Source organism: Grammomys surdaster, unplaced genomic scaffold, assembly GCF_004785775.1.
Source record: "Grammomys surdaster isolate TR1022 unplaced genomic scaffold, NIH_TR_1.0 99, whole genome shotgun sequence".
Classification (NCBI taxonomy): domain Eukaryota; kingdom Metazoa; phylum Chordata; class Mammalia; order Rodentia; family Muridae; genus Grammomys; species Grammomys surdaster.
Genome location: NW_021604578.1, coordinates 8950427 through 8977189, shown reverse-complemented (window position 1 = coordinate 8977189; position 26763 = coordinate 8950427). Strand labels below are relative to the sequence as shown.

Below are 26763 nucleotides of genomic sequence, written 5' to 3'. Positions count from 1 at the left end.
TGGTGCTGAAAAATCAATCTGCTCTCCAGATTTTTTTTGCCTTAAAAAGAACCCTTTATATTTATAGCTCTTCACTGTGCCATAAAACAAAGAATGTAAATAAATAAGATGAGGATGGGAGTTGCAAGCAAAGACATTTTCTAAGAGGAAATACAGCAGCCTGTGGTCCAGCTCACATTTTGAACGGAAAGATGTGAAGTCACAGATGAGACAGATTTCTAAGTCAAATTAAAATGCACAGTGATATGTGTAGGTGCTGAGAGCCACAGCAGTAGAATTCTGGAAGAGTCTGAGAGCTTATGTACAGTCTAGGTTTTGGAGGTCAAGACTCAACTGAGATGCAGAGGATGCTCTGAGCACAAGATATCTGAAAAACTCTCCCAAGGGTGAGGGGGGCTTTCAATGGGGATCTTACGTTTCCATAACTCTTTAACCTACTGGGTCCTCTTAATTTAACACATCACTTGTCAGTTTATTTCTTAACTATGCTTTCAATGAAAGAATAAAAGTAGAATATGATCTCTAAAAACTGGTAGCCTCATTTCTAATACCACAGTGCCACTGAATGCTTTTGCCTCTACAACTTAACAAACTGTAGGTATGAGTAGGGGGATCCAGGCACCTGTCTATAGTTTGACTGCATTGCACACATTTTGACTGAAAAGTCTTTGCTCTTGCAGTGTGACTACACAGCCCTCTCCCACTTCTGTTGAATTCCACCTCCTCTACACTAGCAAAGCATTAGCACATGGGCACTTCTTCCTAGTGTCTACAATACAGTTTAAACACACATCCTCTCCCAATTCTTTTTTTTAAAAATGTTTGTCAGTAGAATAGTTTCTACTCACACTGAGGTTTTATTCTACAATAAAAATGTCAGTGAAATGAATGAATTGCTACTAATACATTTCAACAGCGAAGCTAACACTTATCTCTCCATACTATCAGTTCCCCCCAGCTCTTAAAGAAACACTATTCTACTTCCTAACATTGTAGTTGTGACTTTGAAATCTTGAGTAGAACTTTGTGGATGATTTCGTGCAACTGAACTGTTCACTACAGAATAATTAAGATGGTGAACTTTTGCTATTCAGATTCTACCACAATTTATATGTTAGAAAAATATATGAAAACGTATTACATTGTACTACATTTGCTATTGGGGGAAAATTAGTGGCGTCAACACCTGATGGATGAGCAAAGTGTACTCAGATGACAACAGTCTTGCAGGTTATTTATGTGTTCTGTGGAAAGCGCAAATGTAGCATGGCTACAGAGATGAGGGTGATGGTAAAACTGACCTCCATGAGTAGAGATGAGACTGGAAGAGGGTAGGGATGTGTTGTAGAGCTGTGGAGAAGTGCCACGTGGGCATGGCTGAGACGATGCATAAACATTGAGACTGCTATGAGCGAAGATATTCTGGGCAGAAGAATAGACATAGTAAAAGGATCCAACTTTGATGAACCCTTTAAAGATCTGTCTTGGGGAAGGATAAAATACACGGAGAAATGATGTTACTGAGTTACAGCAATATCGTGATGCAGTGTGTCTGAGAAGCAAGCTGGGAAAGATCCAGCTCAGGAGGCGATGATGAACTACATATGGCTTTTGGACAGGGGTCTTCTGGGAACTTCAAGATTAAAACAAGCAGCCAAGGGGCAGGAAGGATGGAGAAAGAAAGAAATTTAAATCAAGAAAATCAGAAAGCTCCAATTAGGGTTGGAACAAAATACAACAATTGGAATCTAAACAAAGGAGGGCAAAGAAAGAAGGGAAAGGCAGGAGACACATCAAAGGATACATGTGTTAAATAAGTGAATACGCATGCACTGGTCATGACTCAGATGGTGAAAGCCAGAGCTGGATTCCTGGTCAACCCTGAATGATGCAGTCTATTGCAATGACCAAATATTATGTCAGGAAGTCAAGCAGTGTCAGGTGCTGATAAATACCTTGTAAGCACTGGGTGGGGATTCGGGTGGGATAAATACTTTGAGTATCTGATAATGCAGCAGCCATTCACAAAACAAAGATAGAGATTTAAATTTGGGACCCATCTGACCTAAGTGATAAATGAATCTGTGGAAGTGAATAAGTTGATCAAGGACAGGACACAGGAAAATATCACTGGTACCTGGGAGGAATAAGAAGAATGATCAGAGAGACAAGAATAGTTTGGAAAATGTGCCATTTGGAAGACAGGGAATAGAGCCTCAGAAAGATAGAGGGAGGGATGGAGTTGTCTAGAGAATCTGAGGTGGAGGCAGGCAGAGGTGAGGCAGATGGGTCTGCTGACATGTGAGGTAGCATAAGCTTCAGTGTGGTGAAGCTTAACTGACTGGACCCCAGAGGGATGCTCAGGCAGGAAGAGGCTGATCATTTCTGTGTCACCTTGATAGTAGAGCCAGCAATGTTGACTGTACGGCTCTTGGTGCTGCTACTGGCATTTCTTTTTAATGAGCTCAATGTATCACTGTATGCTCTCTCAGTGGTGAAATAAATCTCACTGAAACAACTGTGCAAAAGGAGCTATGTACAAACAGCACCAGAACGCTAATGTATGAAAACTTAAGTCTGATCCCTTTCTGCATCCTGGCACGGGTCCCAGCATTTCTAGTAAAGTAGTCAATATTGAAATTACTGTTTTTCAGGGCAATATACGAACCACAGCCATGAACGACAATTAGGCAAATATCACGAGACTGTTAACTAAATGGTCCTCTGAGTACACCAATATCAACACTGCTTTTATCAGAAACTAAATCCACATACAGATGTGTCTGTCTCTTGACTTTCTATTCTGTTCTATTTTGCTGGTGTTTAGTTGGGCCTACCTTGATTTTATGGGCTACTTAGAAATTTTTCATTTTTATAATAGTCAATGCACTATAAAGAGGTTTTGTAAGCTTTATTCTATATCTCTCAGTGAAGGATCGCTACTTTTCATACAGGTTCTAAAGCTGACTTTTAACAAATTATAACAATTTCTTTTTTGAGTTACTCCTGTCAATGGTATTACCACATGCATTGAAGTGTGTATGTGTATGTACATGTGCATGTGTGCATGTGTATATGTGTGAGTGGATGTGTGCCTATGTGTATGTGTTTGTGTATACATACATGTGCATGTGTACATGTGTTCATGTGTATATGTATGAGTGGATATATGCCTATATGTATGTGTTTGTGTACACATACATGTGCATGTGTTCATGTGTATATGTGTGAGTGAATATGTACCTATGTGTATGTGTTTATATACACATACATGTACATGATTGCATGTGCATATGCATGAGTATGTATATATGTATATACATATATGTATATGTGTATTGTACATGTACATGTGTGTGTGCAGATGTATGTGACAGATGTAGATGTCTTCCCAGAAGAACAGGAAACATTTTCAAGAAACAACCTACAGCAAATTCAAGTTTACAAACCCCGATCCTGATAAGCTTATAGAATCAGAGGATAATACTATTTTAGTAAATAAACATAAATCTTATTTGTTTTTGCCATGTAGTGCCAGTATGATGCTTCTTATAGGAGAAGCACTATGACTATTTACTATATAAATGTGTTAAGTACTCAGCCATCCCTGGTCACTCCCAGTAGGAGGTTCCTTCTGGAACTTTCTACCAAATCCCCCTTATTTTCAGCCCTGTGCTGGAATTCATGATCATGCTTTAGATTCTTACTATTCTGGGAAACTAGGAAAAAGTACTCACAGCAGAAAGGCCCCGATGGAATATCACACTCATTATGGAGACAAGTGTTTTCACATAGTTGTGAGTCACAGAGATTGCATAAAGTCCTTTCAAATGATCTAGTTTGAATAACCTATTTAACAAAAGTGCTAGAGAGGGAATAAGCAAAGATTTCTTCCAAATGTCCAGAGAGAAATGTTTTAGGTTCTGCAAGCCATATGGTACCAGCTCCAGCAATTTATCTCTGTTTTTGTAGTTGTATAAACATCATGGATAATACAAAAGGACCCTAGCTGTGCTCCAACAATGTTTATTAAATGGTCATGCTGTGAGCTAAGCTTAGTTCTCTAGTCTTATTTTCTAGTTCCCTACAATAGATCAATAAACTTCCAAATCACTATTTACATTTATAAAAAAGTCAATAGCAGCACACTCAACTCTATAGAAGGAAGACCCAAGAGATGCATAGTACTGAAATGAACAAAGTGTAGAAAAGTCACCAGTGTGACTTCTTGCCAACTCCCTGGCATTGGTTCCGAGCATGACCAACTTTTCCTTGGCTCAGGGAACAAGTGGGATTGTAGTTCCTGATAAACATATATCTGACATTGTTCCATGGCCACTGCTATGGGAAGAATAGGTAGTCTAAAGGAAAACCATCACCATTTATCATAGCAGTATATGCTCTAACTTACCAATCTTGTACAGCATTGAAGGATTCTTCATTTGTGATGTCATACATTAAAATGAAGCCCATGGCCCCTCGATAATAGGCTGTGGTGATGGTCCTGTATCTTTCCTGGCCTGCTGTGTCCTATAAAACAAAACAGTGATGCCATTTCATAAATGAGGCAAATACATTGAGGAAGAGATTGGTAATCTCCAGAGCAGTCACAAAAGCATAGAAAAAGGTGTGTACGATATACAAATGTCTTTCCTTCCTAGCTTTATTTTTCCTTTATTTCTACTGATGTTCACATGTCAGTTCTGCAGCACTCTGAGGAATTCCTTCCTTCTTTCCTTCTTTCCTTCTTTCCTTCTTTCCTTCTTTCCTTCTTTCCTTCTTTCCTTCCTTCCTTCCTTCCTTCCTTCCTTCCTTCCTTCCTTCCATCTTCTTTCTTTTATGAATAAATACCAACTAGCATAAAGCTGAAGAAAAGAAATGATTATATATCCTGAAATTAGTGGCTCTTGACATACTTTAAAGCTAGAGGGATGCCTTGATCCCATCACTATGCCTTTATGTCTGTCTATGAATATCATCAGCTGGTGTAAGGACAAAAGGAACATGTTACGATTTTAAGGAGGTTACCGTTCAATGTCAGCTTAATCAGCTGTAAGAAGACAATGAAATGGCTTCTTGAATACATGAGTTGGATGAGCAAATGTGGGCTTGTGAGAGAGCTTCCTGCTTCTCTATTATGTGGTTGGCCATCATGGACAAGTATCTAACCTTTGCAAATCAAACCATTCTAAAGCTAAGCAAAGGTGTTGAGGTTCCCGAGCTTCTCATACAGCACAGGATAAAAACAAGAGCTGAAAAAGGTATTATTCCTGAGATGTCAGAGCTAATTTAAGAGTGTATATAAGAGACAAAAACAAATCCAGGGAGTCATTTCTGCAAAAGACATGACATGTGGCAGTGAAATCAGAACTCCAAGACACACAAATCACCTAAAGAACTCTGCTAACTATTATAAATTTGAAGAACTGGTTCTGCAGTTCACCTTCTGCCTCATTGGAATGCACATTCCAATGATTGGAATGCAATGATTGGAAGCATCATTTCTATGCACATACACTTTGGCTTTCCTCTTTACCACTCTCTTTGGAGACTGCATTCTATGTTCTTCTGCCATTACAGGTTTAGGGAAGAGAGGTCCTACGAGGCTGGGGTCAGAGAGTGAGCATCAGGGCAATGAGAACTGACTTAGCCAAGAGTGTGACTTCACAAAGCCAACAAGAACACATGCTTCTCTGGAGAAGGATAAGACTGGCCCAAGTAAAGATCCTATTAGAGAAAATAAGAGTTTGGAGATGGGATAAAACAAATTTGAATGTTCAAATGCACAACAATTAAGGAAACATTGTGATGAAGCTTTTAGAACACACTTTCAGTAGCAGAAGACAACAGAAAAGAAAAACATAATGGGAAATATGTTTGTACTGTGCCAGAGAAAACAAAGATTACTATCTTTAATAAGAAAAGTAATATTAAAATCATTAGGAAAATGTATATTCAAATTGTAAGTGACTAATTAGTAAGAATTCACATTCTAACCATAATAATAGGAGAATGAAAACTCCCCAATTACATTCTAATATAATAAGGGTTTCTTGAAAATTATGCAAACATTTTATTGTGTTTTGCTTAATATTTTATAAATATTATGAAAATGTGGATGCCTAGGATATTAACTGTATATAATTGGAGCAAATATAGAAACTGATTGAACAGAAAGAAGGTAATATTGAGTCATTTTATGTGTTCTCAGAAAACTATGAACTTAATTTAGTTAACAGTATATATATAGCCACAAAACAAAGAAGAGAACATGTATATAACTCCAGAGCCAAATTCCCAGTGAGCATGCTTAAAACAGCAAGGAATAGTCAAGGATATGGTAGAATGATGTGTCCCTCTGGGGAGCAGAACCTCTTGTTACTAGTCAGATTATTTAAAACCTTTTCCACCTTCTTCCTGACTCCGTATTGTTCAGAACATATTGTGTATAAATGTAGCTCATCCTTAACCTCATCTACTTTTAACAGCTTTCTTTTCTTTTTTTGGCATAGATTGAATATCACTGGTGTAGGCTGAAAGTGCCATGCCTGCTCTCTTCTCTGCACAACACAAAGGTCTTCTCTCATTTGTCATAGTAGAAAACTTTGAAATACTGGAGACACTGAGAACGGTGATCAAGACCCCTGCCAACCATGTTTCCAACCCAGCCAGCTGATAAATATGATGAAAAACTGTAGGTTTAACCCTCCTGACATTTCTCGTCATCATGTCTCCTTTTCACAGGATGTTAATTTTATTGTGATGGTAAATCCAATTATTGTAGTTTTCTAAAATGTATCAATTTCACATTGTTGTCATCATTTTAATCAATGAGTGAGAGAGTAAAACTCATGATTCCATTGTAGTGTAATTGAAATGTTACAGAAAGATGTTGAAACCACAGGGTTGAGTCACCATTACATATCAAAATTTGGGAAGTGACAGACAGAGAAACAGCTTTCAAGAAAATAAGAGATAACAAAAGACAAAAAGAGGAAGAAAGAAGCTTTCAGAGAAGATTTCTCCACCATCACTGTGACAGAATGCAGGAAAACAAGCCAATGGAAAGTATTTTTCATTAAAGCATTCAGAGAGGACAATAAATTGTACCAAAGTAAGCAAGTGTAAGAAGCACAAAAGGAAAATTACAAATTTTTACCCAATAAAAGAACTATTTTAAGCAGAACACCATTGTCCAAGAAATTAAAAAGATCGAAATCGTGAAAATATTTGCAAAGCTCCAGGCATTATAATGATTTGAAACTGTGATGGAGACAGTTTATTGAGAAATTTGATTTAGTGACAGTTATGGATGGACTACCTTGAAATTTTCTTCCCAGGCTCTGTGAATGTGACCTTATTTGAGAAAATGGTCTTTATAAATGCAGTCAAACATATGTGATGTCATACAAGATTAGGTAGCTTTTACTCCCATGACTAACATCTTCATAACATGAGAAGACAAGGGGGCTGGAGAGATGGCTTATTCATTTAAGTAGATATACTGCTTTTACAGAGGACCTGTTGAGTTCCTCATACCCATGTTGCACAGCTCAAAAATGCCTAGAACTCTAGCTCCAGGGAGGTATGACAGCTCTGACCTCTGCACACACTTGCATTTGTGTGCACATTCCACACCCACCACACACCCACCACACACCCACCACACACCCACCACACCCACCCACCACACACCCACCACACACCCACCACACACCCACCACACACCCACCACACACCCACCCACCCCCCACACACACACATTGTTAAAATGATTAAAAGATATTAAAACAAGAATTGCAGGCACTGTCTAGAGACCACAGGACAGTCAGGGAAGATTGTCTCTTCTAAACTGCTGAGAGCAAGGCCATGCCTGCCCTGAAAGGTCAGATTTGCAGCCTCTAGAAGTGGGAGACGTTAGCCCACTCCATTTTGTAAAATGTCAGTAGGCTGCACTGGGAAATGAACGCAGCCACTGATCCCAATTTCCCATCTTTGTGAGCAATGTGAAGGCAATATAAATTTCACAGTTATCTACACAACATTGAAGTTACTGCAGAGAAGAATCAAAGACAACTAAAGGTAGCCTTACAGAGAAGTCGAGATATAGTCTCCCTGTGACACCAGGAAAGATATGCTGCTAAAATACAGTACCATATTCTACTTAGATAAAATTAGTCATTTAAAGAGATGATTTGATATGTCCTGCTCTTGACAAAATACTGGACTAGTTACCTACCTACCTATTCTAGTAATTATGTCCTATTAGAAGATGGGACAATATTATTTGATTGGACAAAAATTACGTGTTCCTTCACATTAGCAACTTATTCCCAAATGATTGAGACACTGTTTAACAGTAAACAGTTAATGTCATAGCTGTGGACACTGAAGGACACAGCTCCCTCAAATAGCAAGATAACGATTTCACATCTCTCTCTGTGATATGCTACTGTCACCAAGTTGTAGTTAATTTTTCATTCCTACAAATAGGCGTGAAGCAGCATTCGGTTTAATCTTATGAAAATAGCAAACAATAGTAGGAGTCTTAAATATTTTATGCTTTCTTGCTGCATACTTATTTGGGGAATGAAATATGAACTGTTCCTTTATCACAGTTAGTCATCAGTCAAAATAAAATTTGCAAACCACTTCCCCTCCCTGACCTTGTGCAAACAATCAGTGTGAATCGATTCACACACACTTCGTTATGTGTACATCTGTAAAGGGAACCCACAGTTTAGAAAGGAACGGTAATAAACTAGCCTCTAAACGTGTATTTAATCAATCTAAGTGTTCTCTTAACCTACTGTGGGGGATCTTATTGATCAGATTTTGCTTGCTATAATGTTTAGCTCTGAAATACCAAAACCTTCATTTTACAATGGCATCTACATCAAAGTAAAGCCTAATAAATTCAGCCCAGGGCAGAAGGATAAAACTTGACCTATTATTTCATGGTAGTGTTGCCATGGCAATTCATCTTTCCTGGCAGAGAGGAACAGCCATATATAACTCTTTTGCAGGGGGGTCTTTGACTCTGCTGTCAGTAATACCCTGACATAGCTCCCTATTCCATCTTTCTGCTTATGGAACTAGGAGATTTTTTTTTAGTAAGCATGCCTCAAATACTCATACAAACTCACTCTATGATTTTAATAAAATTTACAACCCAAACTATATAAAGGCATTTTTTTCTCATTCCATCAAAGGATTTTGTTTTTGTCTTGTCTTTCTATGATCATTTACTACAAAGACAGGGAGACTCTAGTTTTACTTTGTTTCTTAATTAATCTTTTTGACATACTTCTTCCCAGTGGGATTTTGATTATATTCATTTTTTTTTGAAATTCTGAGGCATAAATACATAAATGCAGGCAATTTTGAGCTCTCAGTCAAGGTAGCGGATTCTCCTTCACAGAACATAGAATAAAAGGCTAGCACCAGATTAAATGCTTACAGAGTAATGGGCTTTTATGTGACACTGTTACCTTAATTTGGCACTAAGATGCAAAGCGACTCCTCACAGAGGCTGAGGGCTTTCATTCACAAAAACCAAGAGCCTGGTTGGATGGATGGTCCTTACTCAAGAAATGGGGCTGTTGGTCTGCATTGAATAGGAATAATTCTTACCTGGAGGATAGCCAATTTGAGGAGTGGTAGACAGAAGAAAAGAAACCCCCTCAGGTTAGCATTTTGGATATGTTCCACAAGTTTCCCCTGAATCAATAAATACCACGTCAAGGAGCTGTACTGAGACACATTGCAATTAACCTGCCTCCTGAAAGCTTGTCTCATGGATGAATGTTGAGAAATATAATGTGTTACAATGGAGAAAAGGGAGGTAAAGGTAGGTTAGACTTCCATTCCTTGGCACTGTTCAGGGAGAGCCCTATGTGGCTCCCGGAAGGTATTACACTGAAAACCAGCATTGTGCTGTAGGGCAATGTAGGTGCCCCAAAGAAGCCAAGAGAGAACTGAAACTCCATGTTTGCCTAGGTGGGTGGGCTATTCTCATCTTCCAACACTCTTTCAGCTCTTCACAGGGAAAAGAGGCACAGAAAATATGAATGATTTTACCAATCCTTCTTATTTTACCAGCTGTCTGGGAATCTTGTTTGTTTTATGACTAGATGATCAGACATAGATATGAATGTCAAACTGCATATAAAAAGGGTAATTTCAACAATCCTGAGATTTTGTTTTTAATTGGACATCAGTTTTCACTTTAGTAGAAGTTTGTGGTTGTCAGTAAAATTGAGCAAAAGGTATACATAGAGACTCATTATACCTACTTTCCCATGCATTCCCAGCATCCCCCACTACAAACACCCCCCTCAACCCACAACAGTACATTCATTACAATCAATGAACCTATACTGACACATCATGTCACTCAGTCCATATGACCTTAGAGTCACCTGTGGTGTTATAGAGCCTATGGAACACACCTGTAATGATGTGTGCCTACATGTATCATTACCTTAAATGTGTTTTCTACTCCGCCTAATCTTGTTTAAATGTAAGACAGAAACCTATGAGATATATTCAGATCATGGCCCAGGAATGGGCATGGGGAGCTGGGTAGAACATTGTACCATGTAGTAATACACAATGAGAATGGACCAGGGAGGGGGCACATTGACAGATGTTTATCATTTGTGTATTTCCCTCTCATGTTCCCCCTAAACTTTAGTCTAAAGGAACTCAAACAGTGTTCGAATAATGCAGAGATTTTCCCTGGTATTTGAAAATTCAACAGCTTCTGAGAATGGGCAAAATAAGCCCAAACTCACTTTTCTTCTATCATCATTATATGAACAAGGGAAAGATACTGAGGACAAATTCTTGTTTATGCTGCGAGCATACTTCATAATCTAGAATGGAAGAAAAAAATCCATTTCATGACCTGATACCAGCCGCATGATCACAGATAGTTAAATTTTTGTGAGTTTTATTTTCTGGCTGAATTAATGATACTGTTTACTTTCTCAAGGTTGTTGGGATAATTGAAAAAAGTATATTAACATGATGGCTTCTTGTGTATATCAAATGCTCAATAAATGGGAACACTACAGGCCCAGCAGTAACAGTAGCTAGAAAGAGCAAGGCTTGGTAGTGAAAACAACTGGAATCCTTCCATACTTTTGGGATGCATATTCAAGGTGGCTTTATAAATGTCCTTTAATCCCTTGTAACAGGTTTCTTGATATCAAAACAAACAAACAAACAAACAAACAAAACCAAATAACACCTTATTCTGAGTAGAATCATAAGCATTAAATAAAAACAACTCTCTGTAAAGTATAAGATGATAAAGTATTATTATTAGCAGTCATATTAATAAGAGCAACGAGGTGAAGTCAGGTGGCCAGAGCTCAACAGGAAATATGAAACTGGATGAATCAAGAGACCATTATTCCTTAATCATCCATCCCTCAGAAGAGGAGAGAAAAAGAAAGGAATTTCTCCATCAGAAACATCCAGTATCTATATGCCCTCTCTTCTCTTTCCATTTGCCCTGCCATAAAGAGAGAACAGTGTTCAGAGATGACATGCACAGTTGAACTCCTACCATGATGATTGGCTGGTACTGTTCATTGATTTCTCTAAGGATTTCCGCTCAGTTTTATTTCAGTGACGACTATGATTTTTAATGAAATGGAGAACTTGATAGGTTAAATGAGTTTCAGATTAAAGTAGGATTTCCATACGTCAAATCACTTTGGCTGACAAGAAGAACTTAAAAATAAGCTTACGTTGGATGGATGAAGTCTCTAAAATATGAAGAGAGAGGATGGGGAATGAGCATGGAGAAATCAAATGCTGGAGAAATAGAAGCCTCTACGGTGTGTCATTATATACTGGACACAGGAGGATGAACCACACAGCACACAGCAGGCTGCGAGGCAGATGTGAGCAAAGTGAGGTTAACAAGATCATCAGGGACGCACACTAGAAAGCCAGGCAAAAGAGTGATCTGAGAAGTAGCTGGTGAGGAGAAATTCTTGGTATGACTCAGAAATAATATTACTGCTGTCTTAGTTTATGTTTCTATAACTGTGATAGAACACCATGACCCAAAACAACTTAGAAAGGAAAGGCTTTATTTCAGCTTCCAACTCTGAGTTTCTTGCTGACAGAAGTCAGAGCAGGAACTCACAGCGAGAACTGAAGCAGAGGTTACAAAGAGTGCTGCTCACTGGCTTGCTCCCTTTGATTTGCTCAGCCTGCTTTCTTATGCCATCCAGGACCACCATGCCAGTTGTGGCACCATCCCCTACATCCAGGGCCCTTCCACATCAATCATTAATTATTAAGCAGATGCACTACAGACTTGTCTATAGGCAGATCCTATAGGTCCATTTTCTCAATTGAGCATCGTTATTCCCAAGCACTCCATCTTGGGTCCAGTTGACAAAACATTAGCCAGCGTCAGCACTAATAATGACAGAAGTCTGGGAAAATGACTCAGTGGGTAATGAGAACTTGGTTCAGATTCTTAGCATCTACTTAAAAGTTTTATAGTCTTAGTGTCCTGCCTGTGATCACAACACAATGAAAGCAAAGACATAGGGAAACTTGGATCAAATTAGCTACCCTGACTTGCAAAATTGATGAGAGGCTGCCTTGATATATAAAGTGCTCAGTGTTTGATGATGCCACCAATCACACTACATCTGTGCACACATGTCCATGTGCAGACATGAACGTACACAAATAAGCAAAATGCATGATGTGTAATTATCTTCGATGAGTGGCTTCAACACCTTATTTCTTTTAAAAGAACCTTTCGATTTATATCATTCAAAAATATATTGAGGCTATATGATAGCTAGCTTAAAAGATATAAGCACCAAAGGCAATTTTGAATTGTTTTGGAATCTCTTCTATGTTGTTGAGTCAGAAGAACATATGAAAGAGCATCATGCAGACCGAGCATGTCTCAGGAAGCCTCGGACTGTTAGGACTTCAAAGTTCCATATGAGAGAATATAACAGCAAACTTTACGAGGAATAAAGAGACCTGTGGTCCCTTAAGATAAATTTCAAATGAGACTTCAAGGTGGCACAGATAATTAGATGACAAACCCTGACTTTTGCCTCCACATTTTGATTTTATGGAAAACATTTTGAGTTAGCCTTGGTTGCTGCTTAAACTCATTCTGTAGATCAGGATGGCCTTGAACTCAGAGACTTGCCTGTCTCTGCCTCCCTAATCCTAAGATTAAATGCATGCACCAGAACACCTTGGCACTTCAAATAAAGAAGAAAGGTTGTCCTGGACATGTAAAAGTAATTTTTATGGGGAATAAAAGGCATATGTATAAGCAAAAGTTTCTGTATTTTAAAAGGTTTACATAGTGAAAACTTACCTCATAAAATTACAGCATTGCAAATAGAATAAATTAGCATAAACCATTTCAGGAACTATCTAGCAGCCCAGAAAAGCATTTTCTCACATTTCAGTTTTACTGTCAACATGATTGGTGGATTGGGAAGCCAGAAAGGGTGTTAGCTTTCTATCATTCCAATTGCCGTTTTCAAGCAAAACGTCTTTTTAGGGCTTGTGTGCCAGACAATGTGTTTTTCTTACTCTGTAAACGGGTCCTGCTGCCTGCATAGCTTGATCAAAAATACCAATGCAGAATAGCTGACACATGAGGACCCTTTGCAGGAAACACCCAGACATCTCCAGCTGGGTATCACTCTGACTGGTTACCCCAGCAGAAGGACCCCTCTGTGCTAATAAGGTTAGACTGTGACCTTTGTGTTCTCCCCTCTGGTCCAAGTCACAGGCTACAAGCTCAATCTGCTGAGTTATCTCACAGTTTGAGAGGCAGGCAGATGGGCAAGAGTGTAAAAACTGGATTCAGGTAAAGTCATCATCCTTCATAGACAGAGGAAGGATGGATCTTGGCACTTAAAGATGTTGCAAGCTGCTGAAGGATGACCAGGAGAAAGGTCTCATCGTGTGCAATCAATCACTAAATTTTGATGTCTTCTTACCTCTGCGTTGCAGGGAAATAGTAGGAAACCAACCTTTCTCAACAGTTTATTTATAAACTGTGTTTGACAGCATGGTGAGGCAGTCTCAGAAGTTCTTCCTCAATAGGCTTGGCTACTGAGTCTGGGAATCTGCATTTTCTCCAAATACCCTTGGCCATTCTGGGGCTGATGATTTTACCAGTGCTGGGTAATGAAAGGGACGGTAGGACTGAATGATGTGTGCCAATAGTTCATCTCCGTGGTCTGAGCTGCTGACTTTGGGCAAATCAACCAACTTCTCCACATTTTTGTTTCTTCAACTAACAAATGAAGCTTTTGAGATAGAAGTTACGGATTGGAGAGATGGCTCAGAAGTTAAGAGCCCTGGCTGCTCTTCCAGAGGTCTTGAGTTCAATTCCCAAAAACCACATGGTGGCTCACAACCATCAATAATGGGATCTGATGCCCTCTTCTGGCACAGGTATACATGGAAGTAGAGGAGAGTATTCATACATAAAATAAATGAATAAATCTTCATGACAACCAAATATGTTGTCACAACTCGGTTAGCTCAGGTCCTCAGGAGAAATGGTACATGCAAGCTACCTTCCAGATACTCTAATTTTTCCGAATCTTTTTCCTCATACATGGTTTGAATTTTTAAAACTTTTAGATACTTCATAGAATAATAAAATTTTAATGTGGATTCTAATTTGGGAATGAGTTTTGCAAGATATGGGTATCAATCATTAACAACCACTCCTGTTTGAAAGATGACAGATAAGGAAATAGAGATGTTTTATAAATGGCTATACTTTCCTAAAATACCACTTCTATTCTCAAGTAAAATGAAAAGGGTGGTTATGGTTGACCTATTTGCTAAAAGTTGATATGTTTTAAAAGCTCTTTCTGGCAGAAGACCCACTTGTGAAAAGATACACAAAGAAAAGGAAAAGGTTGCAATGGGAAAAGACATACAAAGATGGCAGGAAAGGTCTTGGAACCTTCTCCAAGATAGCCTTTACAGGGAGACGGAAACCATTTTTTCCCCAGTGGTGACAATGGTTACAGAGATTGTTGACTGGTAACCTAAAACTTAAAAAGTGTAGCGTTTAGCAAACCAATAACTTGTTTAAAAATAAAGTTATGTATTCTACAAGAAAAATCTCTTACAGACCATTAGATGTAAATTATTGATAATTTTGACTCATAAAACAAAAAAGTAATGGAATGTTAATGTTGCAGATAACTATTAATAATTACATTAGATTAAATACTGTGCAAGGGCAAGGTTAAAGGATAGAGATTTTAATTTGCGGGGAAAAGCAGGTAAGAACTTTCAGGCATAGATGTTCTGAAATTAATAAACTATGAAAAGAAATAGAATTATTAGATATGAAATTTATTTTTCATTAACTATATTAAACACTTTGGGGAGCTTTTCCTTTGTTGGTAGTGTTTTCTTTTGCCTCCTCCATTTTGCTTTTCTTTTACCTTATAAGGTAGTATAGAAAATAAGGAAGATCAGCCATTTATTTCTAAATAAAAGGCACAAATTTGTTTAGCTTTGAACCCCTTTTTAAATAGGGTTATTTGGTTCTCTGGAGCCTATCTTCTTGAGCTCTTTGTATATATTGGATATTAGCCCTCTATCAGATGTAGGGTTGGTAAAGATCTTTTCCCAATCTGTAGGTTGCTGTATTGTCCTGTTAACAGTGTCCTTTGTCCTTCAAAAGCTTTATAATTTTATGAGATCCCATTTGTGTATAGTTGATCTTAGAGCCTGAGCCACTGGTGTTCTGTTCAGGAAATTTTCTTCTGTGCCGATGTGTTTGAGGCTCTTTCCCACTTTCTTTTCTGTTAGACTCAGTGTATCTGGTTTTATGTGGAGGTCTTTGATCCACTTGAACTTGAGCTTTGTACAAGGATATAAGAATGAATCAATTTGTATTCTTCTACATGCCTATCAACACTTGAGCCAGTACCATTTGCTGAATATGCTGTCTTTTTTTCCCACTGGGTAGTTTTGGCTTCTTTGTCAAAGGTCAGGTGACCATAGGGTTTAATCCTGGGTCTGCAATTCTATTCTATTGATTTACCTGTTTGTCTCAGGGAAATGCATAGAACTAGAAAATATCACCCTGAATGAGGTAACCCAGTCACAAAAGAATACATATGGTATGTACTCATTGATAAGTGGCTATTAGAAAAAAGCTTGGAATACCCGCGATACAACTCACAGACCACATTAAGCTCAAGAAGAAGGTAGACTAAAGTGTGAATGCTTCAGTCCTACTTAGAAGGGGAAACAAAATAATCACAGGAGGTAGAGGGAGGGAGGAACCTTCGAATGAGAAAGGAGGGGAAGAAAAAGAGGAGCAGGATCAGGTGTGGAAGAAGACAGGGTCTGGGGTTGGGGGGAGAAGTACAGAGGATCAGGAAATTAAATGGAGGTGTGTAGCAGTGAGGGATGGAGAACTGGGGGTAGCCACTAGGAAGTCCCAGATGCCAGGGAAGCAAGAAGTTCCAAAGACCCAGTGGGGATGACATTAGTCAAAATAACCAACAAAAAGGAGTTAGAATCTGTAGAGACAATATCCAGAGGTTAGGCATTATTTCCCCCCCCCCATTGAGGGATGGGGCCACCCACCCATCTCAAAAATATTAATCCTGGGTTGCTCCTGTCTAAAGGAAATGCAGGGAAAAAGATTGGAGCAGACACTGAAGGAAAGGCCATCCAGAGACTGCCCCACCTAGGGATCCATCCCATCTGTAGACACCGAACCCGGACACTATTGCTGATGCCAATAAGCTCTGATATAGCTGTTCCCTGAAAGGTTCTTCCAGAGCCTGACCAATATAGATGTGGATGCTAGCAGCAAACCATTGGATTGAGCATGAAGACTCCAAATGGGGGGGGGGGGTTAGGAGAAGGACTGAAGGAGCTGTAGGGGTTTGCAACCCCATAGGAAGAACAACAATATCAACCAACCAGCTCCCCCACCCCCATGCTCATGGAGACTAAACCACCAACCAAAGAGTACACATGGAGGGACCCATGGCTCCAGCTGCATATATAGCAGATAAAGATTGCCTTATCTGGCATCAATGGGAGGGGAGGCCCTTGTTCCTGTGGAGGCTTGATGCCCCAGCATAGGGGAATGCAAGGCTGGTAAGATGGGAGTGGGTAGGTGGATGGGTGGGGGAGCCCCCTCATAGAAGCAGGGGAATGGGGAATGGATAGGGGTTTTGTGGAAGGGAAACCAGGAAGGGGGATAACATTTGAAGCATCAGTAAATAAAATATTCAAAAAAAGGCATAAATTTGGTCTGGATGCTCAAAGCTAAGCTATACAAAGTAAGCTTAAGGCCATCACTCCAAAGCATAGAACTGAATTTGACTGTTCTCTACCCTCAATTAGTGTAAAATCAATGGTTGTCAAATAAGACCAACATGAGCTACCCCAATTAACAAGAGGTTTTTATACTTGATTTCTTATTTATGTGTTTCTCTATATCATTTAGTAATGCTGGCACTTGAGAATTTTTATTTAAACTTCTAAAAGTTACCTAAATTGCCCTAGAAATGTCATATGAGGTTTTTTTTTTTAAAACAGCCTCTCTTATATTTGAGAGGCAGACTGAATATTGCTTTCTAGAACCCTCCCCCCATACACCCACTATTAACTGCTCCACACAGGTACCAAGAGAAGTTTGATAGCAACAAGAGGTAGACTGAGCAATGGGACCAAACACAGCCAGGGGGCAGGAGAATGGCCACTCATGCATCAACACAGAGACATGTAAAATTCAACTTGTCCCAAACCAGATACAAGTTAATTAATTTAGGAATCACGGGGCTCCATTCCAAACAGAAGAAGGGACAGAGAGAGGGACATACAAAGAACATTGGGGGCTAATAGTGCTTTGGGGTAAATTATGTTAGGCATCCTAATGCAAACGTGGGCATTGTTAAACTTTATTGCTCAAGTTCAGCTATAAGAGCCTTAATTTTCCTTTAAAAGATGACTTCTATTAGCTTTACTGTCAACTGTTAATGTTCACTAAAACATGCTTTTAAAAAAAACCCACAGATATTAAACTCAAGTAGATTTAAAGGTATAAAGTTTGTCATCAACATTTTTAGTAGGTTATGGAAAGAAGTGAACTTTTAGATGTCTAGAGGTTCCAGCTAACATGAGCACAGCAAACCTAGACCTGAAACCAAAAGAACCTAGTTCTGACTGCACTGAACATGCCCCTACAATTGTTATAATGAAATTCAGTTATGAGAAGCTAATTTTTCTCATAAATGAAGGTTGCTTTACATGCTTATAGAATAATAATGGTAAACAACAATACTATGATATACATAGGTAAGCTATTACCCATTTTTACTCAGAGGACTGTGTAAGAACCAAAATTCCCCAGAGAAGTGCCTAGAAATTCATTTTCATGTAACATATAATATGAAATCCTAAATAACCAGATAGATATAAAAATTATGCAAGATCTAGAAAGAAGTATTTAAATCACTGTGAAAAGCAATGCATTTCTGTATACAGCATTGTCCTTTATTACTTGCTTTATTTTACTGGAAATACAGTAGAAGGAAATCCACAGTTAGTTTCTAATCAGTGGTCTCTCTTACTTGGCAACTCCAGTTCCTAAGCATTCTTGCACTAATTTGTAGGTAGCTTAACAGTGGGGTGAGATAATATAGTGGATTCTCCTTATTCAAACTGGGACAAATGTCAAATCAGAGAGTAAACATAGGTCACAGCAACACACAAACTGTCTTCCCATTAGATCTCTGAAAATATGACAACCAAAATATTCAGGGAAAGACGGGGCCATTCTTTTGGCTCTTCACTTTTTCCAGGCTTTAAGAAAATAAATGTTGAAAATAAAATGAGAAAAGATCACCAGCAAACATACCCAGGAGAGATTATTTTACATTTTCTCGATCTTTCGCTACAAAATTCTCAGCATCTTTCAGAGCTCTGTATGTAAAATTTTATTCATCTCTTTAACCCCTTCCCTAAATAAGGAGACTTCTTCCCTATTAAAGAGCTAAAGATGGCTACAGGATTCACTTTTGTCCATGGCACTTCAATCTGGAGGCCTTGCTACTTTCTCTTATCAGAATATTCCAGCAGGCACACGTATGCATTATAGGCCACAAATTACATGCAGACCCCAAGACATATGCAGCTGGCCAAGGAGGCCCATTACTTTGTCGTTACTCCATAGCCAGGCTCATTTCTCTTTAAATATCAGAATGTGCTTTTATAAAGAATTTGATTTCAAGATATGTTTACTGAAAGTAAAGTAGCAAGGATTAAAACATCATTGAGCATGAGGAAGCAATAGCTTGAAATAGGCAGTTTAGATAAAGTAGAACAGAAAGTCGGGAAGGAAGGGTCGGGAAGGCTCTGGTCCGGGTACCAGGAAGTCTTTTCCCTAGCCTCCAATTGTCCAAACACCAGATGTTAGATGTGGTCATTTCATCTTGTCAGTTGCCTTGATTAGGAAAAGGCATGATTGAGTAGTATGTATTTCAAGCTCTCTGTCACATCTGGAGAATTCTTGTGGTTGAGGCTTTTTAAAGGAATTGATCTCTGGGGAGAAATTACGTTGATACTATTGGCTCCCTGCAGAGCTTTTTGGCGGATTCATTTTTAAAAGTCTTAGGAGTTTTGGTGCAATGATTTGGTGAGTAAATGGCTTTACTAACCATGGGAACATCATAATGTGGCAGTTCCTACAATCCACTGATGACTGACTGAGCTGCTATAGTCTTGAATAACCATGATTGCTGGATTTCCTCAAGAAACTCTACAGCAGGTGTGGGACGTAAAACCACGCCAGGAAGTTTGGTAAGGTAGAGCAGGTTGAGACCCGGAGACTCGGTGGGCACACACCTGAGGCTTAGGTTACTCCCAGTTCCCTGACAGACTTGACTCCTGACTTGAAACACGTGCCATGTTCCTCACATAAGTAGGCTCAAAGCAGAGTTCTTCATGCTAATGACAAACATAGAGGCCCAGAGGGCTCAGCCAATAAGCTTCCCTTCCCAGACATTCCTTTCTGGAAAAGATATTTAATCCCAGGCCTATCCTGAGAAGTTGGGTATGGTTTTACGCATCCACTTTCTGCCATGACAATAAACTGTTTAGAACCATGGACTGTCAGTTTCAAGATTGCAGTGAGGAAGCTGGGCCCTGGGGAAGGCTTTCACTCACAGAGCCTCAGATTTTTTCTCCCATAGAAGGCCTCTCTTCATTTCCAGCCACAACTGCTATTGGGCCTGCCTCTACTAGCCAAGCTAAGGACAATCACCCCTGGGTCAAGCCAGAGTTCCCCTCCTCCCCGCCCCCTGCCCCAGGACCCAGCCTATGGCCCCTCAACTCCCAGAGGTGTGTGGATGTCTAAGGGTTAGAGAACTCCACCACCCCCAGCTTCATTGCAGGCCTGGGACCCCTGAACCAGCTTTGGCTTTCCCATATTTCAGACTGCACTTTCCTACCCCTGGAATATTGTCTCAGTACTTCCCTCCAGCTCAGCATCCACCTAGGAGCCTGTGGGGTAAGCAAAGTCAAACTCTCCACATTCTGCCTTCCCAAGAGGCCATGCCCAGTGGCAGAGCAGATGTGGACAAGTGTGTCCTTAATGGACTTCACTTTAGACCAGACTAGTGGCTTGAAAAATCTAAGCAATTTCTCTAAGATACCGTTTAATGTTGAGAAACTGCTTCAAGAGGATGTTAAGTCACAACGATCAATCCAAATACAAATGTCTGGCTACAGAAGAATAAATTCAGTGTATATCAGGAGTACTCAATTTGGAGGCCACATAGTAATTCTAAGTTACTCTTCTCTCTCTTTACTAAAAATTCTTTACATTCCTCTTTCTCATAGAGACTCTCCTTTAGTTACTATACATCACGAATACTTATTAAAACACCAAGAAGGTTGTCCTGAATTTTTTTCTGTCAAAAATTCATGATCTTTAACCTTTATTGACCTTTAAGATCAAAGCTATCCAACAATGTAGGAAGCTCTATAGTACAAACAGTATTGCTAAAGTGCATAAAATTAGATATTGGAACAGAAATTTGAGAATATGCAAATATTAATAGTCATTTCTACAGGATTACTTATGGGGGTTAATTTCTGCTTATTTCTTTAAGTCTTCTTTGTTTTTAACAAAAGCTATTAGATTGTGCCATGATGGCTTTTCAGAAAGAGAACAAAGGAAAGCGAGAGGAAAGAAAGTAGGGAAAGGAAGGAGATGAAAAGAAGAAAAACTTGGAGATTGTATGTGGGCTGGATAAGAGGATGACAGGGCTCTGAGTAAGAGGAGGGCGATGGGGAGAAAGCAGAGAGGCGGAAGGGGTGGGGAAAGAGATCAAGAAAAGAGGAATGAGAGGAAAATTAGAGGTAGAAAGGAGAGATGGCAAGAAGGAAAGAGAGGGAAAGGGGCAAGAAATGGGAGGAAGGAAAGAAAAGAGGAAGAAAGAGGAAACCAGAGAGACGCGCACAGAAAGCAGAGAGATGAAGACGAGGGACTATGAAGTAAGTGCTCCAACATCGACATCATTCTAGGCTGGGAACTGACAAATCTCTGTTTTGGTATGGCTCCCTGAGCTACTGGATGAAGATAGGTGAGCCCCTTTGCAGGACCAAAGGATAAGCTAAAGTACACATGATGAGAAAATATGGTCGTTTGGGAATCTACAGGTGGTTTGCTTGAATCGTGCATAATTTGACTGCATGGTGTTAACATTGGAACTGTGATTGGTAACCATGTAAGCTGTCAGGAATTGTGTGAAATACATCATCATCAGCATTTTTTAAGGTAACAGGATTTATTATACATAGCTATTATTTTGTAAGGATTTCTCTCTCTTTCTTTCTCTCTCTCTGTGAGTGTGTGTGTGTGTAAGTTGATTTGGTTCTATACATATTTGACCATTAATTGAGGTCAGAATATTATATATATAATTTTCAATTTATTTCAATGTCATATATATATATGTATATGTATATGTATATGTATATAATCATTAATTGAGGTCAGAAAAAATTTGAAGCTATTCATGGTCCCTTGGAAGTCATGAGTACCCCACAAAGAACAAAGATTTGTGTATTAGGAAAAGAGACAACTCTTGTTCTGTGATGAGCAAGGACGTGGGTTTCTGCCAAGTGTGTGCTGCAACAATCTACAGAACTATGAATGGACTGTTTGAGCAGAGAGAGCTCACAAACGTGATTTTATTAGGAGTATCTAGATAGGGATGTTATTCTGGGTCATTGTTGAGTCTCAGCTCGTTGGTATATGACAAGGGTCCTTCAAAAGAAAAGAGGTAGGCATGAGAGCCAGAGATGTGGCAATCGTACAAATGAAGGGAGGGCCAAACTTGAAGGTGTCATGCTCTGAAGACTTTAGGGAAGAGTCTAAGAGCCCAGGAAAGCAGGTTGGTGTCTGGAGATGGCATTCTCCTTGAGGTCTCCAAGAAGGAACACACACCTGCATGTCTACCCTGGATTTCCCATCTCCAAATTGTCAATATGATAGGGTTTAGTAATTAAAGTCCTCCAAATTGGGATTAATCTCTTCCAGCAACACAATATAAAGTCTGTAAGAATACATTTTCTAGGAGGAAACTAAAAGTTAACAAGTAAATTTTAAAAGAAGCAGCAGCAATATATAGGAGAGAAGGACTAAGTTAACTAAAATATAATGGAAGAGGTTCTAAGGGACATTTGAGGTACAGTTGGTAAAACATAATGAACAACCAGAGTCAAATGAGATGGAGGAGGTGGGTATTGAACTGAAAGACTGTAAAAGGCAATTTCTCTAAATTATTAGAAGATCCATCCTTAGAGGATGACCTAGGCCGAGGAAAGAACACCTAGGCATATTATGTTAGACAATCCACAGAAACTTTTGGGTAATAGAAGTCTTTAAAATGCACTTCTAAATTCCTGTGAATTTTCTGTTAGCACAGTTGGAAAAAAAAAAAGAATAGATTAGTAGTGTCAGAAAAGTTGTCTCAGAGGTAATTTCATCAAACAGATACAGTGACGATAAAGTGACTATCTTTTGGGGTTATTTAATCTTGCTTATGTTGGGATTCAATGCCATTGTCACCTCAATGTCAATCCATAAAGAAGTAGAAGATATGGAACAACACCCAGCAGAACAATAGGCAACATGTCTTCTCCATTACATTTTATGTTCCTTGGAGGTAGGCGCCTAAACTATTCTTTGCTGTGCAACATAATAACACTTACAATTTGTTGACTGCTCTATTGTATACATGGCATCATTTTAAATGCAGTCAGTTCTACTGTTGGGTGGTATTTGCATTACAAGGCTCTAGGTAGCTAAACTTGTTGCTTACCATCTAAATGAAACTTCTTGATCTCAACTTCTTGTTGATTTACAAATGAGATCAATTTTCTATTTGCTGTTCTCTATATGCTATTTTATTCTGGTAAAAATGTATTCATGGTTTAGATTGTGCACATAACAACACATTGATTCTTCATGAATATATTATCTAAACATTTAAGGACATGTTAAATATTCTATTGGCTATGTTTTATGATGTAGTGCAATAAATAGGCAAAGGTCTGTATTTAGGAATATAATTAAATTGCAATAAGAACTTCATTCAACCCTCATTTTTATCTTACATGCAATTTTAATTTTAAATATTTAACCCCTGTGGAGACATTTTCATGCCATCTACAGCAGATGAATCTATAAAATGGGTACCTTGCAACAGGCCTATTTATTCTTAGGTGTTCTGACCTTGAAGAAGTACTATTTATTGCTGTAGCTACAGTTAGTGTATGATTTCTAATCTAAAATGTATTGGAGTCAAGGCATCTTCTGAACATTATCACATTCTGCCCAAAGAATGAGACAGTTTGTTCAGGGGTAAAGAACAAGACCACATATTCCTCATACTCCCTGCTTCCCCGTGAATCACTAGAACAAGAGTATCTTGGTTTGTTCCCCACATACAGGTCATGCTGAAGAGAGAAACATCTACTTTCCTTGGTACCCTTTCCCTTTCCCATGGATTTTACTATTTGCTATTCAGTAAGCATCACCTTGTGTTGGTGGCTCCCCAATATTCTCTGGTTTTCAGGCATTTCCCTATTTGGAAGAAGAACCTTCCGTTTGCCTAGGAACAAAATAAAAACTAACTCCACTATATATTCACCATGACATAGCTTCTTCTAGAGCTGACCACGCCCCACCATACCTCCTCATGAAATCTAGAATCTGATAAAAATCCTAAAACCAGGCCTACAAAGGAGTATGAGATGTAGTATATCCTCCCTCTGTCTTTCCTTTGTGCCACACTGATTTTCTCTCTAACCTTGAACAACCCATATATGATTAGAAATTATGCAGACACACTTAAATGGCTCCATTGTCTATTTTTGTGTATCCTGAGTGAATCTTATGTACAGGATGAAGAGCACTGACACCAGAATAAGTTAATTATAGAACAAGGAATTTCTTTGTTTAATTCTTTCTCTTTGAGTTGGGTACTTTTATTTTGCGGATTATATCTCCATTTATATCACATTCATATAAACCAAAAATCCTTAGGGGATATTTTTTTAGCATTCATATCATTGACATTTCCTAAATACAGGAAGCATCTTAGCTACCTCATAAAGCAGGTTATCCCTAGGCCATTTGCTGAGGGGGAGGAAGGTTATTCACTGACAATTACCTTTGATGTTCAGTTAAATTTTAGTTAACTTATATTTAGCTCAAGTCTAGGTAAATCATATCAGAAAAGAAGCCGTGGCAAAGAAGAAGCCAACTGAGATGCAATTGCCATCCACCTGTCTACCACACACTGCTACTAGAAATACAAAATGGAACTTGGTATGAAATCAATTCTTGGGTGGCTCCTTCTCTTTTGAAACTTGGCATAAAATATGATTTGGAGAGCGAATGCACATTCTGAGAAGACAGCAGGCTATTTTCGTATCTAGTGGGTGGACAAATGAACCACAATCATTTCCAGAAGGGATTTAACTCCCAAAGGCTGACAGGATGATTCTCTTCCCAAGTAACTGCTGAAGTAAACCAAGGTAATCACAATGTCATTATTGGTCACTGGGGAGCTGGGTGGTTTGCATTGTTAGCAGCATAAAAAGTCTTTGGGTTCTTGGCCACTGAGGTAGAAATTATTTTGAGACTTAAAACTGAAAGATTTTTTTCCAACTCTATTTTGAGGATTATTGGACTTTTACCAAAACTGATGTGGTTATTGGAAAGATCTTAAACACATTAAAAATTCTACCTTCCTCCAATTGACTCTGTTAGTGGTATTTGTCCTTTGCTGGACAATCAGATAGGCAAAGAGGTGACTTGCTACTTATAAATTTATTTTCAGGTCAAAGATATTAATGGGTGTCTTCTCCTTTTCGCTGCTATTGTCTGATTAGGGCAGCTGGGTCCTTGAATGAAATGTAACTGTTTGTGTGCTGTGTGTATAAAAGAGAAGGCGGGAGTTGGGGTAGGGCATCAGTAATTCGAGTAGAAACAGGCAAGTGACACTGCCTAATGTCACAGTTCCCTTGTAGGCCTTGGGCATCATGGTGCTTAGCTTTACAAATGCTGTAAAGCTACAGGCCTTGAGCATCCCCTGAATAGGCCTTTTGAATATCAGGACCCTTGGTTCTGGGTGAAGACCAGTGTTAACAGGTAAGATCTCAGGCCTTGGAGACTGACAGCATGCAACTGAAGGGATGCAATCAGGAAGGTATGCCTGACCCCTTCCACAACTTGGTGGCCATTGCCAGGATGACTTGTAGATCCTGCCTCTGTCAGGACTACAGTCAGGAAGAAAGAACATGTCAGGGGACACATCACTATTAGTGGATAGCTCAGGAACTTGGCACTTAGACAGAACAGGATCAGGCAAGACATTGCCAGGTGGAAGGGAAGGGGCATTATCAGTGACAGGCCAGCATTGCACCTCTGGATCTTTATCTGTCAAAAAGAAGTTGTTGATGAACTCTGTTCAGATGTTTGGGCTAGAGGTGGTAACTGGGCATTGTATTGTATACAAGCTGGGATCTTCCAGATAGTAGCATTGGGAATTGAAAGTCAGGAGCTTCTTCAGATGTCAAGCTGCCTCCAAGTAATCAGCCTTTTTTAAATTCTCAAGCCTCCACAGTGGCCCCTACTTTTCAGCTGTCAGTCACTTGTCAAGCTTCTCCTGCTGTTGTTCCTGTCTGCCTTTTTGTCTATTGTCTTCATGTTTTCATGTCAGCTTGTACTACTGTGTTTAAGCAAGACCACTCCAAAAAAAGCTTTTCTTGAGCCTGAAGTTACAACATCAGAAGAAGCAGTGCAAAACTGTTTCCCAGCCAACTCAATTTAGCCAGCATAAGCGGCCTGCTTACAATTGCCCAGATAGGGATGTTTGGACAAATCATATCTATTGATTTGGAAACACCACAACTCTTCATTTTGGAGAGGAGAGATCATACATAGTATTATATATGTACACACATATAGAATAGTACTAATAAGTGTTTTGGAACAGCCATAGCTTTGCTGCTTAGCATGAATTGTCATTGATATGGTTTTCAGCATAGCAAAAATTTCCCCCATGGTCAAATGACCTGGTAAAGTCATTTATCTATCCATCCATCCATTCATCTGCCCATCCATCCATCCATTCATCCATCCATCCATCCATCCATCCATCCATCCATCCATCCATCCAT

At 39.1% G+C, this 26763-nt stretch overlaps 1 protein-coding gene across 1 annotated transcript in view; it reads right to left on the bottom strand.

Moving 5' to 3' along the window:
* Positions 1–26763, bottom strand: part of Rab3c (RAB3C, member RAS oncogene family) — a 200875-nt gene that overhangs the window by 98265 nt on the left and 75847 nt on the right. The window contains exon 3 of the mRNA XM_028784282.1: positions 4412–4530. Within this exon, the coding sequence (XP_028640115.1) occupies positions 4412–4530 (119 nt within the window). The remainder of the gene's footprint in view (positions 1–4411; positions 4531–26763) is intronic.